The sequence below is a fragment of the Chiroxiphia lanceolata genome, chromosome 10, assembly GCF_009829145.1.
Source record: "Chiroxiphia lanceolata isolate bChiLan1 chromosome 10, bChiLan1.pri, whole genome shotgun sequence".
NCBI lineage: Eukaryota > Metazoa > Chordata > Aves > Passeriformes > Pipridae > Chiroxiphia > Chiroxiphia lanceolata.
The window spans coordinates 23643864-23670934 of record NC_045646.1 but is presented as its reverse complement, the minus strand read 5'-3'; the positions used below and the strand labels follow the sequence as shown (position 1 = coordinate 23670934).

Sequence of the window (27071 nt, the reverse complement as noted above, 5' to 3'; positions counted from 1 at the left end):
GGATTGGGCACAACCTGTTTCAGTCCCTGAAGGTGGGGACCCCACGTCCAGCCAGGAATCACCCTCAGTCACCCCAGGATGTTCATCACCATCTTTATTAGAGGCAAGCCCACAGCAGTCCAGGTGTACACAGTAACACGCGCTACGCTACGGACGCCATTCCATGCAGGCAACCACAGCTACACACACAGCGGGAGGAGGGGGCTGGGGCTCCTGTGGGAATGGAGTTCCCAGCTCTCGGGAGTCCCCCAGTGCAGCACTGGCACCTGTGTCTGGGGCTGTTGTTTGGAGTTTCTGTTCTATCCCATGCCCTTGGGAACTGGGCTGAGCTCGTAGACGCTGAGGGGAATAGAGGGGTTCGGAGCCTCGAGTGTCCCTCAGCTGCATGGCATATTCCTCCCTGGAGCCAGGGACAGCTGGACTGAAGGGTCCCTCCTGGGCTGAGGACCTTTGCATCCTCAGACTAAGGAGGTCGGGAGCTGCCATGCCCGTTGAACCATGCCTTTGGCAGGGTGGGAGCAGATAGGAGCCATGTCCCCTGGGGCAGGTGGCAGGAACCCTCTCCCTGACCATCAAAGGTAACGTCTCTGCCACCACTCCTGGCAGACCAGTGCTGGCCTATCACTGTTTCACTGGTGGCCCTGGGCTCTCCATGCCCTGCAGGACACGTGGTTGAGCATTCCCCCCTGGATTTAAGCTCAGAGGAGCATTCCCTGCCCACGGTGCTGCCAGAGCCATGGGTGCAGGCATGGGCACATGGGCTTGCTTCCCCTGGCTCCACCACCACCGACAGCAAACCACAGCAGGGACCCCAGTGCTGCTCTTTGCCCCGAGCCCAGCAAACCGTGACGAGGGGCAAGGAGCACTGCTGATTCCATGCAGGCAGTGGGATAAAACCCCAGGTTGAGGCTGGGTGGGAAATGGAACCAAACCTGTTGACCTTGTGTGCTGCCATCCCACAGAACAAACTTGGCCTCTTGCTGGCAAAGCTCTGGAGATGGCAGAAGTGGTTTTTTTCAGCCTCCCCAAGTGTGGGGCTGTGAGGCGCTGCTGCCCTCAGGAACGGGCTGGGGAAATGGAGGCAGCTGGTTCATGGGACTTGGGTTTTGTTTGGCCTTGCTCCAACTGCTTTCACCTGGCTACTCATTAACAGCCACCTCGGGTGAGGAGGAGGAGGGTGGATTTATGCACCGCTGGTGAAGTGTGCCTGTGTATGCAGGTCATGAACACCTCCCTTTCAGCTCGCCGTTCACTCCAAAACATAACAACGGCAGCACCCTCTGCACTGCCAGAGGAATGCTATTGAATGGGGACCTGCAGCATCAGGAGGGACAGGATGGGCACTAGGACTCTGGGGAGGACAGGGTGGCTTGTCCCAGCTCTGTGGCAGGGGCATAGTAGGGACAAGCATCAGTTTTCCTGCCAGAGGTGACATCAGTGGGGCACACACTGCTCCTGGCTTGCTCACAGCAGCAAAGCAGCTTCCACCAGACCTAAGGGAGCAGCCTGGGAGCAGGGGTGATTCAGGATCTGGGTGTGCCCCGCATGCAGGGCCACCGCTGGAGGCAGTGGGTGCCTGCAGAAGCAACCAGCAGCCCTTTCTACGGGCCAGTCCTGCCAACTCCTGAGTCCTGGGGGCCCATCCACACCCCCACAGCCTCCATGCATTTATCCATTTTCTGGTCCCTGTGCATCCTGGGGAGAAGCTGCATCACATGATCTATCCATCCATGGGTGACATCAGCAAAACCTGCTCGTGCATCCCAGCTGGGCTCCAGCAGCTGTGCAGGCAGCAGCAACCACGAGACTCCTTGGGTTTGGAGTGGGTTTCAGGGAGATGGGGCCACACAGAAACCGAGGTGCAACTGCTCTCCCCTGCTCCCTGCAGCCATCCAGGAGCATCAGAGCACTGGAAAAGCACCAGCCTGATGAAGCACATGGGCAGATGTGTTGAAAAGTAGCAAGGACACCTCCAAGTGAGGAGAGCTGCTGTATGTCTCTCCCCAGGGTCCCCAGCCCCTGGTGCTGGCTGGCAGGCTTTAGGAGAGAGGAAAGTCCATGTGGAAGGAGGTGCCATGGTGGACAGCCAGCAGAGAAGGGAGGTGGTATCTGTGTCCAACCTGGGCTCATAAAAAGGTGACCCCCCCAAAGTTCCACCAAAGTTTGCTAAATAAATACATAAATATGAACATGAAGCCCAGAGCTGGGGCACAGGGGTTTCCCAGGATTGGCAGCTGCCCCTAAAATTCCTTTTTTTGCCATTTCCCCATCAAAACAGTCTCCTCCCATCCACCCCACAGTTGTCCCTGTGCACAGTCAGTCCCCAGCCTGTCCCATGCCTTGTGGCTCACAAGGCTGGCACCAATGGCTCTTTGCATCTCTCTTAAACCCCACAGCAGAGAGGTGAGTGGCTGAGATGGCTCCTCTAGTTTAAGGAAATAAATAATCCTCCCATTGCAAGGGTTGGAGGACAGAGAGCCAGTACAGCAAGACATCCAATGGCCTTCAGGAGGGTGAAAAATAAATAAGTGGAGCTTGGCATTGCCTCAGGAACATGTTCACTCGCAGCTCGGCTGGGGGGTATTTAAATAAAGGGAAAAAAAATCCCAGTCCTAGTGCTGCTCCAGCAAATGTGCTCCCTGTATGCCAGTCTGCCTTCACCCACTGTTTCCATCCCGGATGGAGAAGATGCTTGAGGTGGTTGGGAAGGAGCCTCTGAGATCTTCCCAGGATAAATAATCCCTGCTGGGCTTGGAGGGGGAGTTTCTGTCCCAGCAGCAGAATTGGGATTTAGGGACCCCCTTCAGCAGGCGGTGGCTGGAATGCCGGGAACCTCCAGGCTATGGCTCCTTGGATACTGTTTAATCCCGAGTTCGGCTTCTCCTCCTCAGGAAAAAGAAACTGCTCTTCTGGGGTGGGCCCAGCAGCATTGGCACCTGGCTTTTATGTGTAATTTTGACCTAAAAAGAAGTGGCAAAACCCAGCTCAGTAAGGGGGTCCTGGGCTCTGAGCCCTCCAGGGCATCCCCCAGCCCCAGGACCCTGGGGAGTGACCCCAGCAAGCTGGGAGCAGCTCAGCACCCAGCACTGGGGCAAAGAGCTCTGGAATCACATCCAGGCAGTGGTGGGATGGGGAGACGATTTATCCTCTGGGTAGGCTGCCTGCTGAATGATGGGGGACGCCACTGCAGCTCCCCCAGGGAGGGACGCCCCTGTGTCCACTGACCCAGAAAGGGATGAGGGGGACCCTGTCCCCATAGCTCCCACGATGGCTTGTCATGAGTCCAGGGCCTTCACGGGCACAGTCACAGCTGGTTGGGCTCTGTGGCCACCCGCCAGCATATGTAGAAGCCTTCCTTCAAATTCAGAGGCTTTGCCGCCAGGAGGCAAGGCTGTCCCATCCCACCATCCTGCCAGCCCCTCCTGCCCCATCCTGCCAGCCCCTCCTGTCCCATCCCAACATCCTGCCAGCCCCTGCCCACCCCTGCTTCCTGCTCCCTCCCCGGGGACTCACAGTGCAGGACGGCTGCATCCAGGGCTCCCCATCCACCTGCATGGGCAGCAGCTTGGACGTCCTGCAAAGCACAAAGAGAGGGAACAGGGGGTGACAGAGGTGTCAGGTTTTGCTGTTGGTCGGGTGCTCAGCTGTGACAGGGACAAATACCTGATAGTGACAGAGGAACACTGGGCCAGTCTCTTCCCCGCGCTCTTCAGCCCCGTGTAGATCTGCCCCATCTCCATCGCACCCTCCAGCCCCACCACCTCCAGGAGGTGGTCACTGAGGTCTGCAAGAGAGAGGGGTCTGAGATCCCATCCCCAGGGATCCCCTACCTACCTTCTGCCATCGTGCGAAACATCAGGGCCGGCACAGCAGGGCTGCTGGCTGTCCTGAAGTGCAGCAGGGCTGGTGGCACTGGGGGGATGTGTCCTGATGTCCTTTGTGTCCCATGACCACCAATCTGTATGTTTGCAGTGCTGCTATCCAAAATCTCTGGAGCAAAAACTCTCCTGGTCTGCAATAGCACCTGGGCCTATACGGCTGCAGGGTGCCAGCCCAGATCCCCAGTAGCCCTTCAACTGTTTGTTTGCATTGTATGAAATAGTGACACCCCTTCCCTGGGTGCCCAGGGGTGCTGCAGCCTCCCAGGAGCCAGCATGCATGGCAGAATCCTCACTGTGAGAAATCTGCTCAAATCCCAGGGCATAGCCCCTTATCCCAGCTCATCCTGCTCTTCTGGGCCACCAGCAAGGGCACCCAACTCTGACACAACTCAATCCTTCAGGGTTACCTTTCACACACCCCTGCCACTCCACCCCTGAGAAGCCCTCTGAGCCTCCCATACCATCCTACCCACCCACAAGTGGGGCTGTCCCCAGGGTACTGACCCTGCTGTCCCTTACAGTGCCTTTGGGACTGGCTTTTGCTCTGTCCCACTCCCTGCTGCCTGTTCCCACTGGCTCACCCAGCAAGGGGGAGCCATTGATGGTCTGGGATATGACACCATCATTCTGGCAGTGTCATCACAAGGGGGCTGTTTCCAACTCCAGACCCAGGCTGTTGGAAGTGGTGGGTGGAAAATCCAGGCACTTTTGCTATTTTGCTGGCTGCTTCTAGCCCACTGTTACCCACTGGGGAATGCTGGCAGCACTTGGGGCTGCCCCTGCCCATGGGGATAACTGGTGGCTGCAGCAGTGAGTGCAAGGTGCTGGCCAGGACACAGTGTGGGCACTGTGCTGTTTCTGAACCCCACATCCATGCTGGCAGCACTGTTGCAGAGCCTGAGAAGAGATGCTTACAAAAGCTCTCGATGCCAGCTCTGCAGCTCTGTTCCAGCTCCTCCTTTGCCACATTGTGGGGTCACCCTGACACCCCAAAAGACAGTGAGCCAATAACAACCCCTCCAGTGCTGTTGCTCCAGACCTGGGGGGTGCCCAGGGCCCCCGTGCTAACCCCACACCCTCCCCTATTGCCCATGGCTCACCCTGCACGCAGAACTTCAGCTCCTTGGCATCGGTGACCACCGTGCCGGGCACCTTCTCCGGCGCCTTCTTGCCCAGCCGGTTGTAACCACGCTGCTTCTTGGTCTCGCCCCAGAGGTTGGAGCCTCCGTACATGCTGGGGATGTTGAGGACAGCGATGCCCTCCAGGGACATGTTGCTCAGGTCTAGCAGGGTCCCGTCACACTGCCAGGAATGTGGGCAGTGTCAGAACGTGGGGCTGGGGGGCTGGTGCCCATCACCATGGAGCCCAGCCTCCTCTCCCCGCCACAGGAGCACAGCGTGACACTGGATAGTCCACCGGGGTGACTGGGGCTGGAGATGCAAATACCCCCCCACACACTTTGCTTTCCTAGAGCTGACTACCACCACCTCACCCTCCTTGTGCTGCTCTCCCCTCTATTTCCATGGAAATTTTACTGTGTGTCCAAAATGGCAGTATTAAAAAGCGGATTCCTGGGAGATCACAGAAAACCTTGGCTGGGCTCAGTGCTGTGACCCAAAATAGGAGGCAACATCACCTCAACCCTGAAGTGACTTCCACCCAAGGAGCTCCAGCACATGATTCCCCACCTTCCCTTGTTCAAACTGACTCCAAAGGACTGGAAAGTTTGGCTGCCCAAAAAATAGCTCAAACCAGTTTGTTTTCAAGAGACACTAGAAAACTAGGAATGAGGCTGGAAGGAAATTATGGGAAAGGTGTCAGAGGGAAAAATGTCAGGTTTTGGAGTGAAAACCACAAGACAGCACACAGGACTGGCGTCCCAGGTTTTGCTGTCGTACAGCAGGACTGCCCTGGCTAAAAATTCCCTGTAAAAGGAAAAATATCCATTTCCTGCAGCTTTCCCACAGGATTGAAGGCAGCAGCCGTGGAAATGCATTTCTTAACTTCAGGTCTTCTCACACTACCCAGACGCAGATCCCCTTCCTAGATACCTCTGGTGGAAGCAGCTGCTTTCCCATCCAAGTGGAATTTCTTTAGAGCATTCCTATTTTCCTTGAGGCATCTGCTCTCTGCCTGCCACTCTGCACCTCAGCAAATCCCAGCACAGCTTTTTCCTTGCCTCTTGGTGATGCAAAGGCATCTCTGCTCTCACTTGCTGTGCCAAGAGGAATGAAACGGGCTGATAAGCCCCCGCTGTTGCTCTAACTCCAGTTGTTTTCCTCTAGCAAAGGTTTGGAGCTTATTTTTACCACCCTCTTGGCCAACGCTGAGGACACCAGCCCCATGTATGCAGAGCTGGACACTCACACGAGCAAACACCTCAGCGTGTCAGATCTGTTCTGCCTGCCCTGATGCTGCGGGATCTTATTTTTAGCCTTGCACTGAAAGCAAAATGCAGGAATCTTCTAGTCTGGGAGGGAAGAACTATTTCTCCAGTGCCTGGAAAAGATGTAAATCATTTCATTCTCAATACATCTTAATGATATTATGATTTGTAGGAAGAGAAAAGACCTCAACGCTTGAGCAGTGGGTACCAAGCGAAAGGGCTCCAATTTCTTGTAGGACAGACAACACAGCCTGAGCATCACCCCCAACTGCAGGCACCTTTCCTCCCTGCCCGCAAGGCAGTGGGAACCGACCCAGCCACGGTGGGATGGGAGTGAGTTGGCTGCCCAGGGTGCGGGACGATGGGATGCTGCAGGAGCCTGTTCCTGCCCACAGCTGCCCACGCCTGCCCACACACCCACGGGCAGGAGCAATTCTCCCTGTGGAGTCCTCCCTGGTGTGCGTGCCAACGAGCTACAATGGGCCCTTTGAGCAGGGGCAGCTGACGGCGTGCTGGCAGCGAGGCTGGAAGGAGAAATTTGCAGCTGGGGGAAAAAGCAAATTCATTTCCAGGAGTCGTAGAGGGAATGAGTGCCAATTTCCAAAACAAAACTGCCATTTCTCTGCAAGGCTGACAGTTGCCTGGGAGCTGAGGGAGGACAGGCTGCTGCTTTCAACTTCATATACTGTGGGATTAACACTTTCCTGCCAGTGGACTCAGCTGGTGGGGATGTTCGGTGGGGAGCACCTGGCAAGGAATGGGGGGCACCTTGTGCCCATCTCCAGCAGCACTGAACCCCACGGACACAGACTTTATCTACCCTGGGACCCTGCTGCATGGATGGGGAAGGGGGTGAGATGGTTTTGATGCTGCTCTTGCTCCTTCCTACTGGCTTCTGTGGGTGCAGCTACCCATCTTGGGCTTTGTGAAGGGATGAAACTCCCAGTCTAGAAACAGACATAAAAATTGCTCTGCAGGGCCAGCTCTCCAGGCTCTGCCCGCTCCCTGCCCACAGCCAGCACCCCTGTGCCTGCCACCTGCTCTGATTCCCACCAATCTCTTGCAGCAAGCACTGCTTTTCTCCCCTCACCCTCCATCCTAAGTTATAAAAGGGTGGTTTATCTGGAGATAAGGAGAGACGGAAGTTTACGGCCGAACCCCCCTGCGCCTCCGGAGAAGTGACAGCGCTCTTAGCAACCGTGGGCCCTCCTCCCAGCTCTAATTAAAGGCTGTTTCCATGTCATCCAACGAGCGCTGGGAGCAGTGTGAAGTTTATAGAGAGAATATTCCAGGCACGCTCTCGAATACAGCTGGAAGTGGGGAATACAGGCCTATTCTTCTGCCTGCAGCTGGCTGGCTTTGCAGCAAGTGCCACGTGGTGGAATGGGGGGTCCTGCCAGTGACTGTGTCCTCCTACCACCGTGAGGGGTCAAAGCCATGGTGGCACCCTCTCTCCAGTCAAAAGCCCTGCCTGAGGAACTTATGGCCAACAGCTCCCGAAAAGCCTTTGTGCCATGGCTGGAGCCAGGGACCACCCCAGGAAACCCACCTCCACCTCAACATAGTCGTGGAGCTTCTTGCAGGTGGCTGCAAAGGTCTCCGATGTTCCGAATTCGAAGTACCACAGCTTGTTCTTCATCCTGGGGCACAGAGACATGTCAGCATCCTGCTTGGAAGTGGTGCCTTGCCCCAGTTAGCAGCAAGATGAGCGGTCAGAGATTGTCTGGAGTTGTTTGCTGGCGACATGAGCCATGGATGGGGACATGAGCTATGGATGGGGACACAAGCCGTTCTGGAGAGGAACTGCCAGTATCATGACCCTTGGGAGTTGCGTGATGGGACAAGGGGTGGCTCAGGCAGACTTTGCTTAGACACCCTGTGCATGGAGGTGCTGGGTGCTCCCTTGGCATGGGACAGGCCAGTATATCTTGACAAGGCTGCCGGGGAGGGGATACCCCATGGAGGGGATGTCTCACACGTCAGAACCCTCCTGGCACTATGTCAGGCAGCCCCTGACCATGGCTCATCCCCTGCATCAGTTGTTGTGCCAGGCTTTGATGGGGGGCTGTAAGCTGTGAGGAACTGTAAGCTGAGGGGAACTGAATTTCAAGGCAGAACCAGACACTTTTGTCCATTCAGGATTTTTCTAGCAGGTATTTCTGAACCTGGGGATGGGGATCACAAGCCACAGCTCCTGCTGCCATCACCCCATTTCCACATGCCCCAAGCACAGCAGGAGCGAGCTGTGACCTGCTGCCTGACTGCCCTGCCCTCACTGCCTGGCCTGCTCCTGCCTGTCCTGGAATTCCATGCTAATTATAAAGCATGAATGAACGTAACTGGGTGCGTGGCCAAGTTCAAGCAGCCTGACACAACACACGGGGCTTGAAGGAGCACCCCAAACCCCTGCCAAGCCTTGCCCTGGACCTCCACCATGCCCTGTGCATGCCCTGCCTGTCTCCTAAGGTTGACCAAACACAAAGTCCCTTTGGCATGATGCATGGCAGCATCAGGGTGTCCCCCCACACCCAGCTTTCCGGGGGGCTCCTGGGAAGCTGTTACCTGCTGTTGAATTTCTCAGGGTGCTTTTCTCGCATGATGTGGAAGCGGTGGGCGATGGAGGCGTCCTGTGGGGAGTGGGAGCACAGAGACATCAGTGGCACAGCACAGAAACCCCCGCTCTGTGCTCTGTGGGCATACGCCAAGGTACGGGAGCTCAGCTCTTCATGGTCATCGCTGGCCCCCGTGGCACAAGGACATGGTGTGGTGGCCATGCCGAGGCTATGGAGGGACCCTCAGCCAGGCTCCTCCCAAAGCTTGTTAAGTGAGATGTAATTAGTGCACTTGGCCTCCTTCCCTCATCACATTGAGGGGATGCTGAGGGGGTAGAGAGGGCTACCAGCGGGGCAGTGGGGCTCGAGGGACACTGGACACACCTTGGCAGCTCCTCTAGCAGGGTGGTAGCTCTCCTGAAGCTCCTCACACCCTTTCCTTATGCAGGGTGGGGGTGTTTGAGTCCAACTCAGAAGCTGTCACCAAATGCCACCTGCAGTGACACCCCCTGGCGAGAGCTGATGTGAACCCAGAAGCATCCCATAGAGCTGCAAGTGGGTAACCCACACCATGGTGGCACCCCGGCCCAGGACAATAGTGCTGCAAGCCCCTGGGAAGAGAAGGGCTTTCCCAAATCCCTCCCACTCTCAGGATTGAACCCCAGCACTGGGGGAAACCCCTGTAGCACAGGGCTGCCAGACTCCCCTGGGTCAGGAAAGCATGGGGGAACGTGGGTCTGAGCACCAAAGCAGGACTTTGCTGATGGGTGCTGTCTTGGCAGGTGAAGTGTCCTCATCTCTGGGGCCCCAAACTTCCCTTGAACCCCGTTTAAGCTCCTTTCACATTTTTCCCAGTGGAAAAGAGAAATCCCATGCCTGCTTACATATGTTACCATTGCAAATGACAATAAAACCAGAAAAATAAGGCCAGGAGATGGAGGGAGGTTGGGAATGTGAGCAAGGAGGAACAGGGAGGGAAAGACCCATCCTTGGTTCATGGAACTCACCACCCCAATGGAGAAGTAGTTGTTGATGATAGTGGATGGGACAGGATCTCCGTTGGCCTCCCTGTCACTGGGAATAACATCTATCTGCCAGCGGTCCAGCATCACCTCTGTGCTGTGCTCAATGTCTTTCAGGACCTTCATCAGGTTGCCTCCTTCATAGCCTGGAAGGGATGAAGGAGGATGAAGGAGGATGAAGGGGAGCACAGCCACGTCACAGTTGAGTGTCAAGCACCTGGGGGAGCCTGGGGCTGCTGCTATGCCACATCCTCACAGCAGTGGCAGAGATTTCGGCTAATGGTGGGGCTCTTCTGATGGAAAAGGTTGGGCAGGACCCAGCTGCAGGGGGGCTGAGAAAGCAGTGGCTGCTCTTTTTGGAGGGGGTGCCTGGAGGCACCAGGCTGAGATGAAGCTCTAACCACATCCCAGGAGCCCAGGAGTCCTCCCTGCCCTGCGATGGCACCCACCCAGCTACACTGGAGGGTCCCCCTGGGCAGTGTAGGCACCCCCTGGGCAGTGTGGGCACCCCCTGGGCAGTGTGGGCACCCCCTGGGCAGTGTGGGCACCCCCTGGGCAGTGCTCATCTGGCCTCACCTCCTCCCCAGCGCAGGCACCGTGCCAGGTCATTGCCCGTTCCCAGGGGCAGGACAGCCACCGGTGGGTGCTTCACCAGGTTCGCCTTATCTGCAATTCAAGGGGGAAGAGAGGTTTGGGGCTGACAAGGCTTATTCCTGCTCCTCTCCATGTCCCTCCTCGGCCGGCAGCCCAGGATGATGCTGTTCTCAGGACCCCCCCCCCACTTTCACACGGGGAATATTGTGAATCTGTGGCAGATCACCAAGGATGCAGGCAGATGATGCTCTGTAGGAACACAGCTGTCCCTTGCTCACCTATGCAGTCCAGGATCCAACCCACTGTGCCGTCCCCTCCGCAGGCCAGCACACGGAAATCTGGAGTGTCCCGAAAGAAGTTCAGCCTGGAGAAAGCCAGGAGAGACAAGGTGTGACATGGGGGAGTAGGGGCTGGCAGGAGAGGGCAGAGGATCAGCTGCAGTGACTCCGTACCCTGGGGCGGGCCCGCCGCGGTCCAGGTTGTACACTTGGCGTGGGTTGAGCAGGTAGTGAAACTTCCGAAGGACTCTGGGAAGAGAAGGGTGTGAGGAACGCTGCGGAGGTGAGTCCCACACCAGGAGTGATGCACAGGGGACCAGCAGCCCCCATCCAAGGCGGGATGCTCTCCCTGGGCAGAACCCCACCTACCGCTCCCCTTGCCTTCCTCCGCTCTTGGGGTTCACAAGCACCAGGAGTGGGTGCGTCCCGGGCCGGGGGCTGATCTGGAGGGCAGAAAATGGAGCTGTGAATTCCTGCCTGCTGCGGGGCTCAGCGGCAGAGCTCACCTGCAGCCCAGTGTGGGAACCTACCTGCAGCCCTTGCCCATCAACTGTGGTGGAGTTGAACTTGAAGCCTTGGGTGTCCTCGGGGGTGGTGCTGGCAGGGGAGTCGCTCTCTGATCGTCGGCAGTGGGACTGTCTGTCCTTTGGGGAACAGAGGTATGGATGCCCACACTGCCCCAGAAGGCAGTGCCAGCACCTGGGGGAGGCAGGCTGGCCTCAGTGATGCCCTGATGGGTTCCTATCACCGGCAGCAAGGAAGGGGGCACTTACCAGAACAAGGGAGGCACTTACCACTACAACAGGGTCACGTACCAGGATGAGAGGGGCACTTACCAGGACAACCGGGCAGATGTAGGATGGCAACAAGATGTGGTCCCGCAGTGGGCCCCCATCGCACTCTGGCTTCACATGGGAGGCACACTTGTTGTGGAGCTGGAGGGGCAGGAGGAAGGGATGTTGAGCAGGGGACACCTGCCATCTCCCGCCTGTGAGCCTCTCCTCCCCAGGCTGACCGTGCAGGGGGCTCTGTGGGTGTGCCCCAGCCCCCTGTACTCACGGTGACTTGGCACCAGACGCAGTGCAGGCCGGTGATGCCCTGGTAGCACTTGATGCTCTTGTGACATCTGTCGCACTTGACGGGGGAATTGCCCTCGATCCAGGTGTGCTGCATCACCTGCAGGGCACAGGGAGACACTGCAGGCACACGACGGACCCACAGGCTTCTCCCTCCTGCTAAGGGTGGCTGCCACGATTTCAGCATCCTGCAGGGATGCTGACTGATCCAATCCAACCCATCACACAGCTGACTTCCCTCCCTGCTGTTCCATGCAGCACAGCAGGGACACCTGTTCTCCAGCCTGGAACCATGGCAAACCTCGGGGCTGAGGTCCTGTGAGTTCCTGGGGACTGGGGACAGGGTGCATCCTGCAAGGTTTTGGATGCTGGGAATGTCCATGAGCTGCTGCCCAGGATGAGAGGGGCAAAACCCAGGGGAAAAAGCCATGTGGGATCAGAGCAGGAGACCAAGGGGCCAGGAGACCCACTGACCCAGAAATGCGCCGGCTGTCTACTCACGCTTGTGTTTCTCTTGGATTTAACGTAGGTACTGATGCAGGAGGCAATCTCTTTGGACACACACCTCTCATGGACTGTATACTTGCAGACTGGTGAGAGAGAAGAATCATAGAGCCACAGAATCATTTAGTTTGGAAAACCCTTCTAAGACCATTGAGTCCAACCGTTGCCCCAACACTACCACTAAACCATATCCCCAAGTGCCACGAAGGAGATGGTGAGCATCGCTCTCCAGTACGGGAACTGTCTCCTCCCCTCTCACCCTGCAGTACTCACAGGCCTCAGCACTAACAGGGACCAGTCCCCTCTCCCCAGGGCACTGGATGGAGTGGGAGCTGCCAGCCTGGGGGTGCAACATGCTGGCAAGGATCCAGGACTCACAGGAGCAGCAGAGGCCCTGCTTGCGGACCCCCAGCAGCATGGTGCGGCAGAAGTTGCAGTAGGCGGGTTTCTTGAAGTGCTTCAGCCTCCAGGCATGCTGCCCATCATCCTTCACATTCTGCAGGGCAGTAGAATGGAGGGTGAGGGGTCAATCCCCTGCTGCTGGGGGTCCCAGAGCCCTCAGCCCACCATTTTTATAGGCTTTTCATCCCCTAAAACCCCTCACTATGTTTGTGGGAGTTTGCTCCCAGCAGGATCATGGGCTCCCCCTACTCCCCTTCTCCCTGGTGTTTCTCCAAGCATGCAGGCCCTGGGCATGTCCAGCTCCTGGCACCAAGCTCCAGCTCCCACGGCCCCTCGGCACAGCCCAGCCACAGGGAGGATCTTGGTGGGTGACAGGATGGTGGCTCCACATCTGGGACCAGGCCATCACCACAGGGTGACAAAAGCACAAGCCTCTTACAGCTGGGGCCAGGCAAGAGTGCTTTGCAGGAGCCAGTTAAAATTCCTTGCTTTCTTGAATTTTCCTGCCAGAAAGCCTGTCCCCCACCCCCACCTCTCCATGGGAAGCATGGGCACCATGAGCAAAACCACAGATTTTTCCCTGCAAACTACTATCCAATGGCCAGGGATGTACCTGAAAGAAATGAAGGCCAAAAGGATGAAAAAACACCACAGAGAAATAAGGGGGGTTCCAACTGCCCCATCTCTGCTCTTTGAAGCTCACTCCATAAGAGGAGTTACCATTTTAGGTGCTCACCTTAATTTTTGATTAACTATTCATCTAACTGGATTATGCTGCAATAGCAAGGAGTGAGCCCAGCCTTCTTGGGCATAGCAGCTGGCAGTGACTACAGCTCAGAACTGAGCTTGGGAAGATCCAGGGGTAAAGGGGGCAGAGTGGGGGTGTCAAAAGGGTTGGGGGCCAGCATGGGGCTGTGTGGTGCTGTATGAGTGTGTAGTCTGTTGCTGAAGGCAGGCTGGATGCAGCCAAAGCAGGTCCCTGTGGGGGCACTCACCGTCTCCATCCCCAGGAGGACCAGCAAGGGGATGGTGGTCATGCCACCCCGGATCCATTCCTCCAGCGTCACGGTCCCATCGTGATCATAATCTATCTCCTCCATCATCGCCTTCAAGATCTGGAGGAGGAAAAAAATGTAGAGGTACGGTGATTCCAGTCACAACTCTGGCTGTGGATCCCCACATCTGCCCCAGCTGCCCCCAGCCCCAGCACTCACGGGCTTCAGCTCAGTGGAGTCCCACTCCAGGTACTCAGCCACGTGCACCATCTGGTTGATGATACGATCCAGCTCCTGAGCACAGAGAGACAGGGGTGCCCGATGCTTAGGAATGGCTTCAGGCATGAGCAGAGTGTCCAGCCCCAAGCCCCCAAACTGGGGATGTATCACGTTTACGTTTCCATATGCCCAAGGCCACCCCAGTCCCCACCCACACAGGAGGGGCAGCGACACCCCAGTCCTCAGTGGGTGCTGGGAGTGGTCTTCTGCCCTGAAAACATGCAAGAAAATCTGCAGTGGATTTTCCCTGGGAAAAACTATTCTGACAAACCAGATTTTATTTCCAACAGGTTTCAAGGGCGATACCCAAAGAACAAAGAGAAAACATCCCAAGGGAGAAGGAGCAGTGCATTTTTTCTCCTCTGAAACACCATGACCTGATGCAGAGCTACAATTCCTGGTTGGGTGGATTTTTTCTTGCTGCTGCTGGATGCAGTGGAGCTGGCATGCATCTCCCAGCCCTGCGGTCCAGCTGCTGCCTTCCTCCTCCTTTCCCATATTGCTGCCCAGCTCAGAGCACCTCACCTTGGGAGGGGGCACCTCAGTAGTGCCCTGCCTGCTTCCAGCCCCCCGAGGAGCCCCTGCTTTGTCTCTCATGGAAGGCTCACCGAGCTGTCCAGGAGGCCGTTTCCATCAGTATCGTAGAGGCGAAACATGACTGGAGGGAGGAGAGAAGCTGCTGATAGAGCCCAGCCCTGGGGCACCCTGGGGCACCCCAGGCACCCAGCTCCATGCTGCTCTGGGGCTCTGAGGTGGGAGCAATGCTGTGCCAGCTCAGCTGGAGTGAGATGTGACCCTGGGGCTCGGGGTATCAGAGTAAAGCCCCTCTGCCAGGCATGGGTAACGCACCCAGGAGCAGAGGGGAATGCTGAGTGGTTTTCCCAAATGGGCAGGAACATCCAGCTCTGCACCCTTCCTTGGGCAAACCCCCCTCAGGTGACCCCCCTCCACACGGCATGACCGCAGGGTCCCACTTACACTCCAGCTTGTCCTCTGCTCGTCCCCTCTCCAGCAGTGACAGGTAGCAGACAATGTCCTTCAGGTGGACCACCTGGGCCAGGGCACTGGGGGGTGGAGCAGGGGTGGCTTTCAGGGAGCTGGGGCTCTTCCGCAGGCTGAAGGGTAACCTCTTCTCCACGCCCCTCGTGCCTGTGGGCAGGAAGAGAGGCCACACGCAGGAATGACACTGGGCCAAAAGTCATCCCCGGCTGGGCCACAGAGGCTCTGGGGGCAGGGACCCATTCGTCATGGGGCTGAGTGGCACCACAGGGGAAGGGCTGGGGACACAAAGGGGGTGTGGGGCTGGGGCCCATCATAGGAGAAGAGCTGGAACACAGAGAGGATGTGGGGCTGGGTGACACTGCTGGAGTAGGGTTGGGAGCACAAAGGGGGCCCGGGGCTGGGTGCCATTGCTGGAGCAGGGCTGGGCACTGCCATTCAGTCCCTGAGGCACAGACCCTCATCCCTCAATCACTGCAGGTGCAGGTGGGATGAGTAGTCAGAGCCCATGGGGACATGTCCTGACGGGGATCAGCACCCATCCAGAAGGAGTGAGAAGCTCAGTGGGCAGCGAGGCAGTTTGCTGGGGTGCCAGGACAGCCCACGCTCTCTGCTGCCCATGCTGACAGCAGCCTTTGGCAGATGGTGGCTCCTGGCAAAGGGGCCCTTCCAATGCTTGCCTCCTTGGGGGCTGGCAGGAGCCGGGCAGGGGGCAGCCATGACTCATCATCCCATTTCCCCCTCCCTACGAGCTGCTGCCGGGTAATTAAGGCATTGACTGGTGGGGGCTCTGTGGGATGGGATCAGTGGCTTAAGTTTGCCAAGCAAAGGTGTCAAGATGACAAGAAGGAAGGTCACCGTCACCGTGACAGGGACCTGACCAGCTGCACTGGCAGGGCACGGAAACTGCGGAGGGCTTGTCACTGCCTGTGTCCCCCCACGTGGAGTCTCAGCCAAGCTCACCTGGTGACTGAGGGCTGAGCAGAGATACGGAGGAGATCCTTGAAGAGCCTGAGGAGTTGTGAGCAGAAGCGGTGCCGGTGGTGGACTTCTGGGAGGATGATCTGGACCAGCTGGGGGAGGCATTGGGGATCGATGCTGGGGTGAGGGATACCGGCTGCAGCTCAGCCACGTTGCTGTGGCAGCTCTTGGGCTCAGGAGTGTGTCGTCCCAGGGCACTTCGAAGCATTTTCCCATTGATCCCTGCAAAGTAAGATATATGCCCAGGGCAGTGTGACACCAGGGTGCCTGCGCCCCTTACTCCAGGAACTATGTGCTGAGTGCTTGCCCTGGGTCCTCTCTGCTAGCCCCATGCCTCTCTGTCCTAGCATCTCAGCCCCAGGGATTTCTGAGAGCCACCATGGGTGGCCCCCTCAATCTCCTGCCTGTCCCAGGGGCTCCCAGCAGTGCTTCCACCCCTGGATGATGTCCACCACGGTTCTTGGGACCAGACAGGGAGGATGTTGTCCTTCACCATCAGTCAGGGTCCAGTGTCTGGGGAGGTTCTCCTTTTCCTTTTGCAATTTATAGTCCTTTCAGTAGATGTCTCCATGAGCCACAAATCCACACGGAAAGGGCTGGGGGAGGCAGACTTGGGTGCTGCTGAGTGCAGGGTGGCTGCCTGCACCAGTACCTGTGACAGGGGCATAGGCCACCTCACTCTGGATGGAGATGCTGACTTGGGCTCTGAATGCACAAAGGAAAGGGAGGAACCAGTGCCATGGTGCCCTGTGGGTGCCCATCCTAGGGAAATCCCTCCCTGGAACAGCAAAGGGCCCTGGGAGCCCACCCGTCAGATGGAGAAGAACTGGGTTGTGTGCTGGCCCCGATGCCACCCACTTCAGGTGCCACTCCCCAACCTCCATCCCCGTGAGCAGTTTGGGAGCAACCCCACCATGCCATGGTGCCCTGGCATGCCCAGCTGGGTGGCAGGGTGGGCTCACCGAGGGTGCTGTGCTGCGAGACACCGGGGCTCTGGTGCTGGGTCTCGGGGGAGGCTTGGCATATCTTACGCTTGAAGGAGGTGAAGAGGTGTTGGCAGAGCTCCTCAGGCACATCCGCCTCCAGGTACGTCTTCATGAACAGGCGGAAGCCCTCGTAGTCGATGGGCTGGGGAGGAGACCGAGGAGGAGGATAGAGGTGCCCCAGCCATACCAGGAGGGTGCAGAGGAGGAGGATAGAGGTGCCCCAGCCATACCAGGAGGGTGCAGAGGAGGAGGATAGAGGTGCCCCAGCCATACCAGGAGGGTGCAGAGGAGGAGGAGAGAGGTGCCCCAGCCATACCAGGAGGGTGCAGAGTGGCCAGTGTGGGTGGGGCTCCATGCCCTCAGCCCCCCTCACCGGGCACATCAGCTACACAGCCCTCCCTAAAGCTGCTGGCTCCCCAATTCCCAGTGTGGGATATAACCTAAAGGGACCCAGAGGCAGCAGGGCCAGAAATGTCCAGTGCCAGCGTGGCTCAGCCAGGCCAGTGGTGCTGGGATCAGGCTCAGCAGCCAGGGCAGGAGCTGAAGGAGTGGCAGGGAAGGGCAGAGCAGCAGGACCCTCCAGCCTGCCCCCAGCCCCTGGGGACTGTCATCCTCCTGAAGTCTCCTCCCCTCCTCCTTCCCCACTGAGCATTGCCATTGTGTGGGGATGATGCCTTCCCAATGGCTTTTGTGGACCCAGCTGGAGTGAGGGTCCTGTGGTGCCCTGGAATAGTGGGGTAGCTTTGTGCCCTTCTTCACCATGGTCAGCCAATTGACATTCCTCATTTTGCCTCGATTCTAGTGATTACAGCCCCCGTGGAAGGCTCTGTCCTGCTGGCACACTAAGTGGTCTCTCTGAAATCACTACTCAGAAAAAATAATCCCAGCCTTCTTTGGGGGAGAGTGAGAAGGCACAGACCCCTCCCGTCGCCACACCGGCAAAGTAATTTGCTTTTCAGGGAACAGTAAATCTCTCCCACATTCTGCCTGGCAAGGGAATGCCCCCAAAAGCTCTCAGCAAGGCAGCCAGCTGCCAGCACCCATGGCAACATCACTGGGATGGGGTGGTGTGCATGATCCCCGGGATGGCATGGGAGTCCAGTCCTGGGAGCACGACCATGGGGAGAGTTGGGGGACGGCCAGCCAGCCCTGCCTTCTCCCAGCTGCTTTCAGGGGTGGGAGCCAGGCTGGGGGAGCTAGCAGGGGGCCAGGAGCTGCCAGCAGCACAGGGGAATGCTGGCAGGACAGGGCCATACCTGTTCGGGGTTGTACCTCGAGAGGACGCCATCCCCATGGAACTCCTCCAGGACATCCTTGAGCTTCTTAGTGGAGTCTGGGGAGACAAAGGCACCGTGCTGAGCATGGCCTGAGCACCCTTTGTCATCCATGAGCAGGATGGTGCAGAGGGGTTTATCTGCTGGATATACAATTTCTGAATCCTTCCATGCCTGGAAGGGGCCATCCATGCCCTGTTTCCCCTTCCACCTTCAGAGGGTAGGGCAGTTATGGAAAGCTGGCTTGGGAGCTTTACATATATAGAGAGCTTCCTCTTAACTGTATGAAAATGAACACAAACCCAGAGCAAAGCAAGGAAAGCCCAAACCACTCCCCAGTCCTGGCTGCTCGGGAGGTGATGCTGAGCACATCCCTGAATGTCCCTGCCCCAGTGCAGGGCTCTGGGTGAACGCTGGCACCCCTTGGCAGCCCCAGCCATCCCAGAGGGTGCCTTGGGCTGCCCACTGGCATCCTTAGGAGGTGCCAGGAGGGAGAAATAGAACAGTATCCATAGAATCATGGAATCATTCAGGTTGGAAAAGCCCTCTAAGATTGTAGAGTCCAACCATTAGCCCAGCACCAGTGCGTTCACCACTAAACTACATCCCACATCTACATGGCTTTTAAATCCCTCCAGGCACGGTGACTCCACCACTGCCCTGGGTGCTTGTTTCAGTGCTTGACAACCCTTTTTGGGGAAGAACTTTTTCCTCATGTCCAATCTAAACCTCCTCTGGTGAAGTCTGTGGCTGTTTCCTCTCTGGATTGCTCTGTGCTAACTTCTATACAAGCAGTAATGACCCTCCCTGGCTGGGTGTCATCAGGGCTGGAGTGTCTGGAGGGACATTGGTCCTTCCAAAACAGAGAAAAAATAGGAAAAGAAGAAACAAAAAAAGATCAAGGGGAGGGAACATTCAGCCTTCACCTTCACACACATGTCTGGGCACGTGCATTTAAAAGGTTCTTGGACACACTAGCCCTGTTAATTACTGTGCAATCCTCTCTCTGAGTGGGGGCTGTGCTGGCTCTGATCCCCCCCACCCTCCACTGGGGATGGAACTCGGCACTGGACCACAACTGTCTGGTATGTCTAGGGTGTTCAAAAAGGGGTTTCCTGGCCCCAGGGCTGGGATGACCCTCCCAGCCCTGCTCTCCAGCCCAGTGCCAGGCCACCCTCCTGGGGAGGAAGCAGCTACCCACGCTGCAGCCTTGCTGGCCATGCTTCGATTAACGAAATGAAGATGCTGTCTGTGTTTTGAGCCCAGCATTACAGATGGTGTTTTAGGGCCTGGGATTCAGCAAAGCAAAGCCCATCCTCCAGAGAGGCAGGATGAGATGCAGAGAGGGATAATCACACACACCTCTGCCTGCATCCCCACCTGCCCCTGCCTGAGGTCTCTGGCTGGGGAGCAGAGGCCTGGGAAGAACTTGCCCCCACTCTCATCCCTTTGATACACAGTGTCAAAGGGATGCCCCCAAAGACAGCCTCAGAGGGTGCTTGGGGTCCTCTTTGCCTCTCAGTCCTCCCCCATCCAGCCTGCTCACCCCAGGGTCGTGCCAATCCTGCAAAGCAACACTCCTGAGATTTTACACCCCTTCTTCCTTCATCCTGTCATCCAGGCTGGGCTTTCCTGCCCATCCTGCCCTGCTCTCAGCACCTCCCTGGGCTGTGCTGCTTCTCCATCAACTGCTGTGAAGAGCACACTTGGCTCTTTGGCAGGCAGGACCTCAAGGACTTGTTTTCAGACCCCTGGGCTTTGCCCAGGCTCCCTCTCCAGCTGCTCCCAGCCCCAGAACCCTCCGGCAGTGCCACCAACCTCCATCCCTTGGCAGGAGCTGCAGAAGGTTGCTCTTCAAAAGCACTAAGGAAAATTACCAGAGGGTTGGCAACCCAAGGCAAGCTGTGGAGCAGCTCCGTGTGTTTGGGAAAAGCCAGTCTGCTTTCCTGGTTGGCATTTCACTTTGCTAACGAACGTGGGAGCCCGCCGCCTTCAGAGGGACTGAGCCGTGCTCACGTGTCCAGCCCCCAGAGCTCAGCTAAATCCTCCCAGGCATGCAGGCACAGGGACCCCCACCAGCCAGTGTTGGGGGTCAGGGACCTTCCCAGCCTCCCCATCCAAAATCTAAGGAGTTACCTAGTTCTCCAGGAGGACGCTATGAAAACGTAGGGTGCCAGTCTGGCACAGATCAACAGGACTTTTCGACCCCTTCTCCCCGTCCCAGGAGGGGCAGAGGGTACTCACAGTCTGTGTACTGCTGGAGCTGGGCAAACTCGGTGGGGCTGAGCGAGATCCACATGCCATCACTCATCTTTGGGCAGCAGGGCCCGTGGTGAGGGCCACCGGCTGCTGCGCTGCCGTGCCAGGCTCAGTGCCACAGGTACCCGCTGTCCACTCGGTCACACTGGCACTGTGAGCAGCGTGGGAGGCTCTTGGACTGCTGGTATCATCCTGCTGAGCCCGTGGGCAGTGAACCCCAGAGCTTCAGGGCACCTGGTCAGCACCTTCCTCCCTGTAGGGGGGCAGAAAGAGAGGAGGAGGTCAGCAGTGCCCTGCCCACAGCAGGCAGGGGCTGGGTCCTGCTGCACTGGCTGCCCTGCCACAGTGCCCCGGGGAACAGTCACCTTCAGCAGGGGGGTCTGTGGGGCAGGGGGTGTGTGAGCTGGGAAATGGGGTGCCAGGGTGCTTTTCCAGCTGGGAAGGGCCCCCCACTGCAGATGTGGGGGACACTTGCTCCAAGGAACAGGGAGGGGAGTGTGTGGGCTGCAGCAGGGGATTGGTAGAATGAGGGGTGAGCACAAGGGTCAGGGCACCTCGCTCTGGGACCATCCCCAGTGCTTGGTGTCCCTGGGGACAGTCCCCAGCATTTTCCAGGGGAACCCAGCATGAGGAGCAGAAGGAAGGGCACAATTAATTAGAGAAGATGCAGCACCTGGAGGCAGGGGATCCAAAAGAGACGAAACTCCCAGCTCACTCCACCTCTAAAGCTGGTGGTGACCGTCAGAAAATCATTGTAAATTAAAATCTACAGTCAAAACTGAGCACTAGGGAAAAATCTGTGTCACAGAGAAACCCCAACCAAGGGGCCCTCTCCAGCCCACACATTTTCAGGCTTCAAAACTGATTAGTTTTTTCATTTAACCAAATTGGTCATCCAGGCAAAGGGCAACATTTCGAGGAGGTGGTTGTTCTCCAAGGAATTCGGTCTTCATTTTAGGGTTGTTTCCCTGCCAAATGTTGGCTCCCAGTTTCCACCAGCCTGAGCTCTCTCCAGATGGACTGGAGAAAGCAGAGCAAGGATGAGCTGAGAAAGGGGTCACAGGACTTGGGGTGATGCTCAAGGAGCACCCACCCCCCAGCTGACTGCAAGTCTTCATTCACAGAAAAAGGTATTTGATTAAAGTGTGTGAGTCATTTGTGGGAGTTGTCGGGTCTCACATGCCACACCAATCCCAGCTGGTGTCCCTAGGGACATTCACATATGGGATGCACCAGCAGCAGTCACTTAACCCCTCATTCTTAGGGCTTTCCCCAGTATTTCTTTACTAATGCTATTTTGGCTTTATATTCAGCTGCTACAAGTGCTCCAGGCAAGATGTGGTCCAGGGACAAAGCCTGGTGTTGGCAGAGGAGGGAGCAAATCCTCCTCGGGGCTGTGGGGAGGATGGTGACCCCTGAGCGAGCAGCACAGGGCTGAGCACCCATCTGGATGGCTGCCAAGGGGTTTTCCAGCTGCAGGGAGTGACTGCACATCTGGAGAGGAGCCCACCAAACCCTGGGTGTACATTTGCTGGAGTTAAACATCATGACAATGCTTAGCCCTGCTCAGTCCTTTCCTCCTGGGAGGACACAGCTGCTGGAGCTTTTTTCCACCCCTCCATGGCCTGGGGCTTCTTGGCTCCTTCTAAGGCTGCCTGGAGGGCTGTGGAGCTTGGGGACCCTATAAAATGCTGCTTCTGCCCAGGGTGGTGGGGGGATGGCTGTCCCAGGATAGGGAAGAGTGCCCTCACTGCTCTGCCCTGAGGCACCTGTGGGGAGACAACACATAATCCTGGAGGAAATGTCACCTTCACACCCTCATCGGGACTCTGTGGCCTCATGGCAACTCACCTCCAGCCTACGGCTATCCCAGCTCATCCTGGCAGCTCTTTGTCCCCATGCCACCAACTGGGGACAGGCTGGATGCAATGGTGGTAGGGCTAGGAAAGAACTACCCCATGTCTTTCCACACTGCCATCAGTTTTGTGGGAATCTTCATCTTGGGGAAAGCACAAGCGAGAACATGGTGTTTGCTCCTTTCCTGGATGATCAGTTTGTCCCAAAGTATCTCTAAGGGCTGGCCCAGAAGAACTCAATCCATAAGAAACCCCCAAAAGTGCACACAGACTTCATGTTTCCTGGCAAATGAGCTGTTTGGTTTGATCAGAACCTATTTTTCATTCTAAATTTATCCAAGGAGAGGCTGAGAGCACAGAGCTAGTTAGAAGGAAAGGCAAAGCGGGGGGGACATGGCTGGCTCCAGCTGCCTGAAGGAGTTTGGGAGCACTGAGCCTTCCCACAACAGACGGCAGCAAAAATATCCCTTCCTTCTTTTAACGATGGGCGATGGGGCGGCACCAAGCGGAGCTAATTGGGCTATCCCAAGGGGCTTTCCCCCAGCAAAAGCTGGAATAACAAATGCCACTTCTGGCAAGTCAGCCTTGGGTTTCAGGAAGGGCAGGAAAAAGCCTCCTTAGGAATCCAGCTGCTCCTCGTTTGGCTGCCCTCTGAATTGTCAGCGGCAAATTATGTACTATTAAATCAAATTTGCCTCTCGCTAAAAATAGCTCCCTACTAGTGTTACAAATAACACCGGATTACCCTGCCTGAAAGCGCTCACCGGGACGTGGCCCCTCTCCCCCTCCTCACTCTGTGCCCGCCAGCCGCGCGCGTGGGCTCGGCCGCTCCACCGGCACCGGCGTGGCGTCACTCAGGGCAGCTGAAGTGGCTGGGGGAGGATGGAGAGGGGGGAGCCTGGAGTCCCCCAAACCCTCCCAGGGGATTAGGTGGTGCTGGAGCCCTTGAGAAGCCGCATGGAGCATCCTGCCGGCCCCGGTGATGAAGGAGGTGCCATAGGGAGCATCGGTGGGTACAGGCAGATATGCGGCTCAGTGGGAGCCAGGGCCTGGCCATGTAGGGCCTGAAACACGTCAACAAGGGAAATGCCAGGCGGGAGCTGGACATGGGCCAGTCCCCGTTGGTGAGTGGAGCCCGGACAAGCAGCAGGACCAAGCCACCAGGAACATCTCCATAACCCTGAGAAAGGGCTGCCCATGGGCACCGCCAATGACCAGGGATGGGAGTCTCCCAGAAGCAGCGATGGGACAGCAGAGGAGCTGTTTTTCCAGCCAGACACCCTGCCAGAAGCCTCCCCACCAGCCCCTGGCTGCTGGCTGCCCAGTGCTGCTGAGGATGGAGGACCTAACTCCTCCATCACACCACAGTGCCGTGGGGCTCACCGTGGCATTGGGAGGGCCTGTTCCACTGACACCCACCTGGCATCTCCGGGACTGGATCTACTGATGGGGACCTAGTTCTGCCCATGCTGGAGCAGAGAACCAGGGGCAATGGGATGGCAGCTTCCAGGTGCTGGCAGAGCCTCCAGCCTCTGACCAGCTCCACAGGAGCATGTGGATGGGGCTGCAGCACGTGCCCTGCAGGAGATTTCTGCTTCAGATGCCCTTTGGGAAGGAAAAACATCGTCTCCTTGAGCTTCAGGATACAGCACAAGGAGGGAACGCTCCTGCTGAGCACTGGCACAGGGGCACGTGCAGAGGCTGTGACTCCCCGATGGCAGCTGGGACACAGCGCAGGACGACGCCAGGCCCTTGCCTGTGTCCCTGCCCAGGCCTGCAGAAAGCCACAGTCAAGTGACACATCTCCTCCTGGGGCAAAGCACGGCAGGTCCCTGCAGGAATGGCATTTTCCAGCCCGCCCGCCCCATCTTTTGGAAAGATCAGCCTATTTTTGTGTTGGATGGGGAGAGGCCCCTGAGGTGGTGGGTGGAGTGTAAATCCCTCCTGTCCCACTGCAGCAAGCAAACCCCAACCAAGTCACGCTCAAACTATTTTCTGCAGTGACAGGAGAAGGCATTTTCTGCATTTTGCCAGCCCAAGAGGACACTCAGGATCAGCTTTTTCTATTCTCCAAGCCTGTTGCTGTCTACACATTCCCCTGGCCCTTTGACCACCCACCCACACAGAGCCAGGCATGCTGTCCGGATACCTCACACCAACTTTGCTTTGAGTTCTGAGCACCTTCATGGCACACGGGTAAGGAAGGGTGCTGGCAGAGGTGCCCAGAGCATCCTTGCTCTCCCACACAGGGAGGAGGGAGGCCACGGCCAGTCCTCTGGCCCCGGAGTTGGGCTGTGGATGTACTGACTCCCAGCTGGGCGCTGGGAGGGCTCGGCTCAACCCTGTGTCAGCGGGGACCCAGCACAGCACCCCTGGAGCTCACCCCCACCCAGGGCCAGGACAGCTCGGTTCACACCCCAGGGACACCAACAACTTTCTGACTTACTACTGTTGCCTTTTTAGAGAATAATTTTGCTGGCTGAGTTCAGAGCAGACTGGATCTGAGTTAGGATGCCTTCGGAGCAAGATTCATCCTCTCACCGCTGTCCCTGCAGGTCCCAGCCAGACCAGACTTTGTCTCATGGAAAAGACCCTTCCCATGCCAGACAGGGAGGCAAATGCTGGCCCTGCAGCCTAGGGGACGGGATTCTCCCTGGGATCCCACCCCCATCACCAAGCCCAGGGCTTCAGGAATGCTACAAACCTGGTAGAGGGAAGCTCTGGCTCTCTCCCTGTGGAAATCCTGCAGCCATGGGTACCATGGGTTAACCACACCTTGTGTAGCATAACATTGCATTCTGATAGCTTTGAAATACATTCTTCTCCCCTTTCATCTCCCAACACAACCTGCAGAACAAGTCCCATCCAGCCTCCTTCCACAGGCCAGGCACGCTGAGTACCTTCTCGGTCCTTCTGCCCTCCAAAGCCAATGGCCCCAGCAATTTTTACTTAACAAGAAAGACACTAACGAGCTTTTCTGGCAACACATGGGAATGGTTGGATCAGGCTGTTCTTCTGCCCAGCCAAAGGATGGGTGGTTTTATAGCCAGGCTGAGAACCAACACATGCTGAGACACCAGTGAAGGTGGCATAGCCCCTGGGCTGCGTTAGGGGCTTGCTGGCTGCCATGCTCCCCACCCTGGGGACAAGAAGATGCTGCCCTCTCCTTCTCCACCCTTTGGGAAGCATTTCCCAGGGGCTGAGCCAACGCCCGGGCACCGGGAAACCCGACACTCCAATCCCAGCGCTGCCCCATTCCTTCAACGCCTGTACCGCTCCCCAAACCGCTCGGGAAGGGGTCACGACCAGCCCGAGGAGGGTCGCAGACTCCGAGGGCAGCGGACGGGAGCCGACGTGTGCTGCCGAGCCGGTCCCGCGTGGGGTCCCGCGTGGATCGGGGGGTTTCCCCAAGACTGAAAGGGGTGTGAGCCCACAGGGGTCCCCGGCCTCCCCCCGCCCAGCCCCGCGTCCCCCCGCCGCTGTCCCCTTACTTGGCGGCGGCAGCGCGGTGCCATCGGCGGGACCGGCCGGGGCGCTCCGGCGGCGGCGGCTGCGGGGCTGGCGGTGCCCGGGAGCGCTGGGCAGCCCGGCGGCTCCGCGCTCCCGCGGCGGGGCGGGGATGGGGGGATGCGAACGGGCCCGGCCCGCCCCGCCGCTCCGCTCCGCCCGCCTCCGCCGGCACCGGCGGGCGGCCGGGGCGGGAGGAGGAGGAGGAGGAGGAGGAGGAGTTGGAGGGAAGAGCCCGGCGGCCCCGACCGCGCCCCCGCCCCTGCCCGGGCCCGGGGCAGCGCCGGGGAGCGCCGTGGCGGGAGCGGCCGGCTGCGGGGACAGCAGGATAAAACTGCTTTATTATAAATTCCCCTTTCCCCACAGAGGCAAGGCTTTCCCCACTTCCCACTGACCCCGCACTCTGCCCCGACGTTATCCATCCCTGTCCCCATTCCCGCCTCCATTACTGTCCCTGTCCCCGTGCCTGTCTCCATCCCTATCCCCATCTATATCTCCATTCCCATCTTCGTCCCTGTCCCCATGTCCATCCCCATCCCGATCCCCATCCTCATTCCCGTCCCTGTCCACATCCCCATCCTAGTCCCCATCCCGCTCTCTTCCCTGGGCCTTCCCTCCCCCTGCACCTCGGTTTCTCATTTTCAAGCAGTTTCACTCATGGCAAAGGTTGCTCTTTCCTCAGGAAGGGAACAAACCAGCGAAAACAAACAAACAAGAAATGTCAAAACAGATAAAAAGCATTTTTATTTTCTTTCCATGACGCGTCTGCCTGCCTGCTCGGGAGTGACACTATTTCAGGCATGTCTATTATTTATGTTTCACTATATTTATATTAATTAGAGACGCCATCCATGTACGTAGTTCTCCAGCTTCAAAAAAAGCAGGAGAAGGGGAATGACATCTGGGACTGAACTTTCTCGAGAGAAACAGGAGCAGGATCCACATGTATAACTGCATGCTGCGTGCCAGTCCCAGATGACGTTCCTGCTCTACACTGGGGATCTCCAGTTCCAGCCCCATTTTCCCTCCCTCCTTTCTGGCTGGGACTCCAGAGAGATGGGTCAGGGCTCCTGGCTGGGGTGCTGAGGATGATGGTGTCCCCAGAGCCATACAACTTTTAGAGGAGATAGAATCATGGAATCATTTCAGTGGGAGAAGATCTCTAAGGCTGAGGCCAATCATTAACTTCTGATGGTGGCACTTGTCATCTGTGTCCAGGAAAGAGAAGCGTGCCTTCAA

The 27071-nt window shown here is 57.5% G+C and overlaps 1 protein-coding gene across 3 annotated transcripts; it reads right to left on the bottom strand.

The window, feature by feature from the left end:
* Positions 1 to 1926: 1926 nt before the first annotated feature.
* Positions 1927 to 25917, bottom strand: LOC116791823 (diacylglycerol kinase gamma-like). 3 transcript variants are annotated; one of them, XM_032698196.1, is made up of 25 exons: positions 25817 to 25917; positions 20455 to 20722; positions 18193 to 18269; positions 16913 to 17078; positions 15933 to 16172; positions 14949 to 15119; positions 14579 to 14628; positions 13911 to 13985; positions 13692 to 13811; positions 12673 to 12790; positions 12292 to 12380; positions 11774 to 11890; positions 11551 to 11649; positions 11245 to 11358; positions 11084 to 11157; positions 10889 to 10963; positions 10715 to 10800; positions 10419 to 10508; positions 9828 to 9988; positions 8831 to 8895; positions 7818 to 7908; positions 4982 to 5183; positions 3664 to 3784; positions 3514 to 3574; positions 1927 to 2960 (listed from the first exon to the last, which is right to left on the bottom strand). In XM_032698196.1, the coding sequence occupies exons 2-25, from the start codon at positions 20519 to 20521 to the stop codon at positions 2862 to 2864; spliced, it is 2628 nt and encodes an 875-aa protein (XP_032554087.1). In that variant the 5' UTR covers positions 20522 to 20722; positions 25817 to 25917; the 3' UTR covers positions 1927 to 2861. The 3 variants fall into 3 exon arrangements, with proteins under 3 accessions (XP_032554087.1, XP_032554088.1, XP_032554089.1); XM_032698197.1 differs by lacking the exon at positions 25817 to 25917 and adding an exon at positions 22321 to 22382; XM_032698198.1 differs by lacking the exons at positions 20455 to 20722; positions 25817 to 25917 and having other exon boundaries at positions 2862 to 2960; positions 18209 to 18265.
* Between the last annotated feature and the right edge of the window lie 1154 nt (positions 25918 to 27071).

Excerpts from the sequence above, each read along its gene's own strand:
- LOC116791823 (XM_032698196.1), bottom strand. The coding sequence starts at position 20,521 with ATGAGTGATGGCATGTGGATCTCGCTCAGCCCCACCGAGTTTGCCCAG. Across the intron at positions 16,173-16,912 it reads CTCGCAGCACAGCACCCTCG|GGATCAATGGGAAAATGCTT; the intron begins GTGAGCCCACCC and ends CTTACTTTGCAG. Across the intron at positions 8,896-9,827 it reads ACTACTTCTCCATTGGGGTG|GACGCCTCCATCGCCCACCG; the intron begins GTGAGTTCCATG and ends CACTCCCCACAG.